This window comes from Papilio xuthus, unplaced genomic scaffold, assembly GCF_000836235.2.
Source record: "Papilio xuthus unplaced genomic scaffold, Pxut_1.1 DF828772.1, whole genome shotgun sequence".
Taxonomy (NCBI): domain Eukaryota; kingdom Metazoa; phylum Arthropoda; class Insecta; order Lepidoptera; family Papilionidae; genus Papilio; species Papilio xuthus.
In genome coordinates, this window is record NW_013529877.1 from 1 (window position 1) to 522 (window position 522).

A 522-nucleotide genomic window follows, 5' to 3' on the forward strand; every position below is an offset into this window, starting at 1 on the left:
CTGAAGCAGCGGTTCGTTCGACAAAATATCATCTTAGGCGCTTGATGCAAATGACTCACTTTACACATGAGGAACTTACCACTTGTCTAACTCAAATTGAAGCCGTTTTGAATTCCCGTCCACTCACCCCTCTCTCATCTGATCCCACTGACCTATCTGCTCTTACTCCTTCCCATTTCTTAATCGGACGATCTCTTTTATCTGTACCTTATCCACAGGTGACAAACATGAAGGTCGAGCAATTGCAACGTTACGAAAGAATCAATTATATGAAGCAACATTTTTGGAAGCGATTTTCTAAAGAATACGTCTCTTTACTTCAAACTAAGACTAAATGGTTCCATTCAACAGGAAATCTATCTGTGGGGACTCTTGTACTATTGAAGGAAGCAGGTCAACCTCCCCTACTGTGGCCATTGGGACGAGTCACCAAAATTTACCCTGGCGTCGATGGCGATTCAAGAGTGGCAGAACTGAAGATGAAAGGGAGAACTGTTCTGCGAAGCTACAAAAACATCTGTC

The 522-nt window shown here is 42.9% G+C and overlaps 1 protein-coding gene across 1 annotated transcript; it reads left to right on the forward strand.

Annotated features, from left to right (window-relative positions):
- Nucleotides 1–5: 5 nt before the first annotated feature.
- On the forward strand, nucleotides 6–518 carry LOC106128585 (uncharacterized; the record flags this gene model as incomplete). The annotated part of the gene is made up of 1 exon (XM_013327047.1): nucleotides 6–518. A coding segment is annotated over one exon (513 nt), but the record flags the coding sequence as incomplete, so codon positions are not given.
- Nucleotides 519–522: the final 4 nt, after the last annotated feature.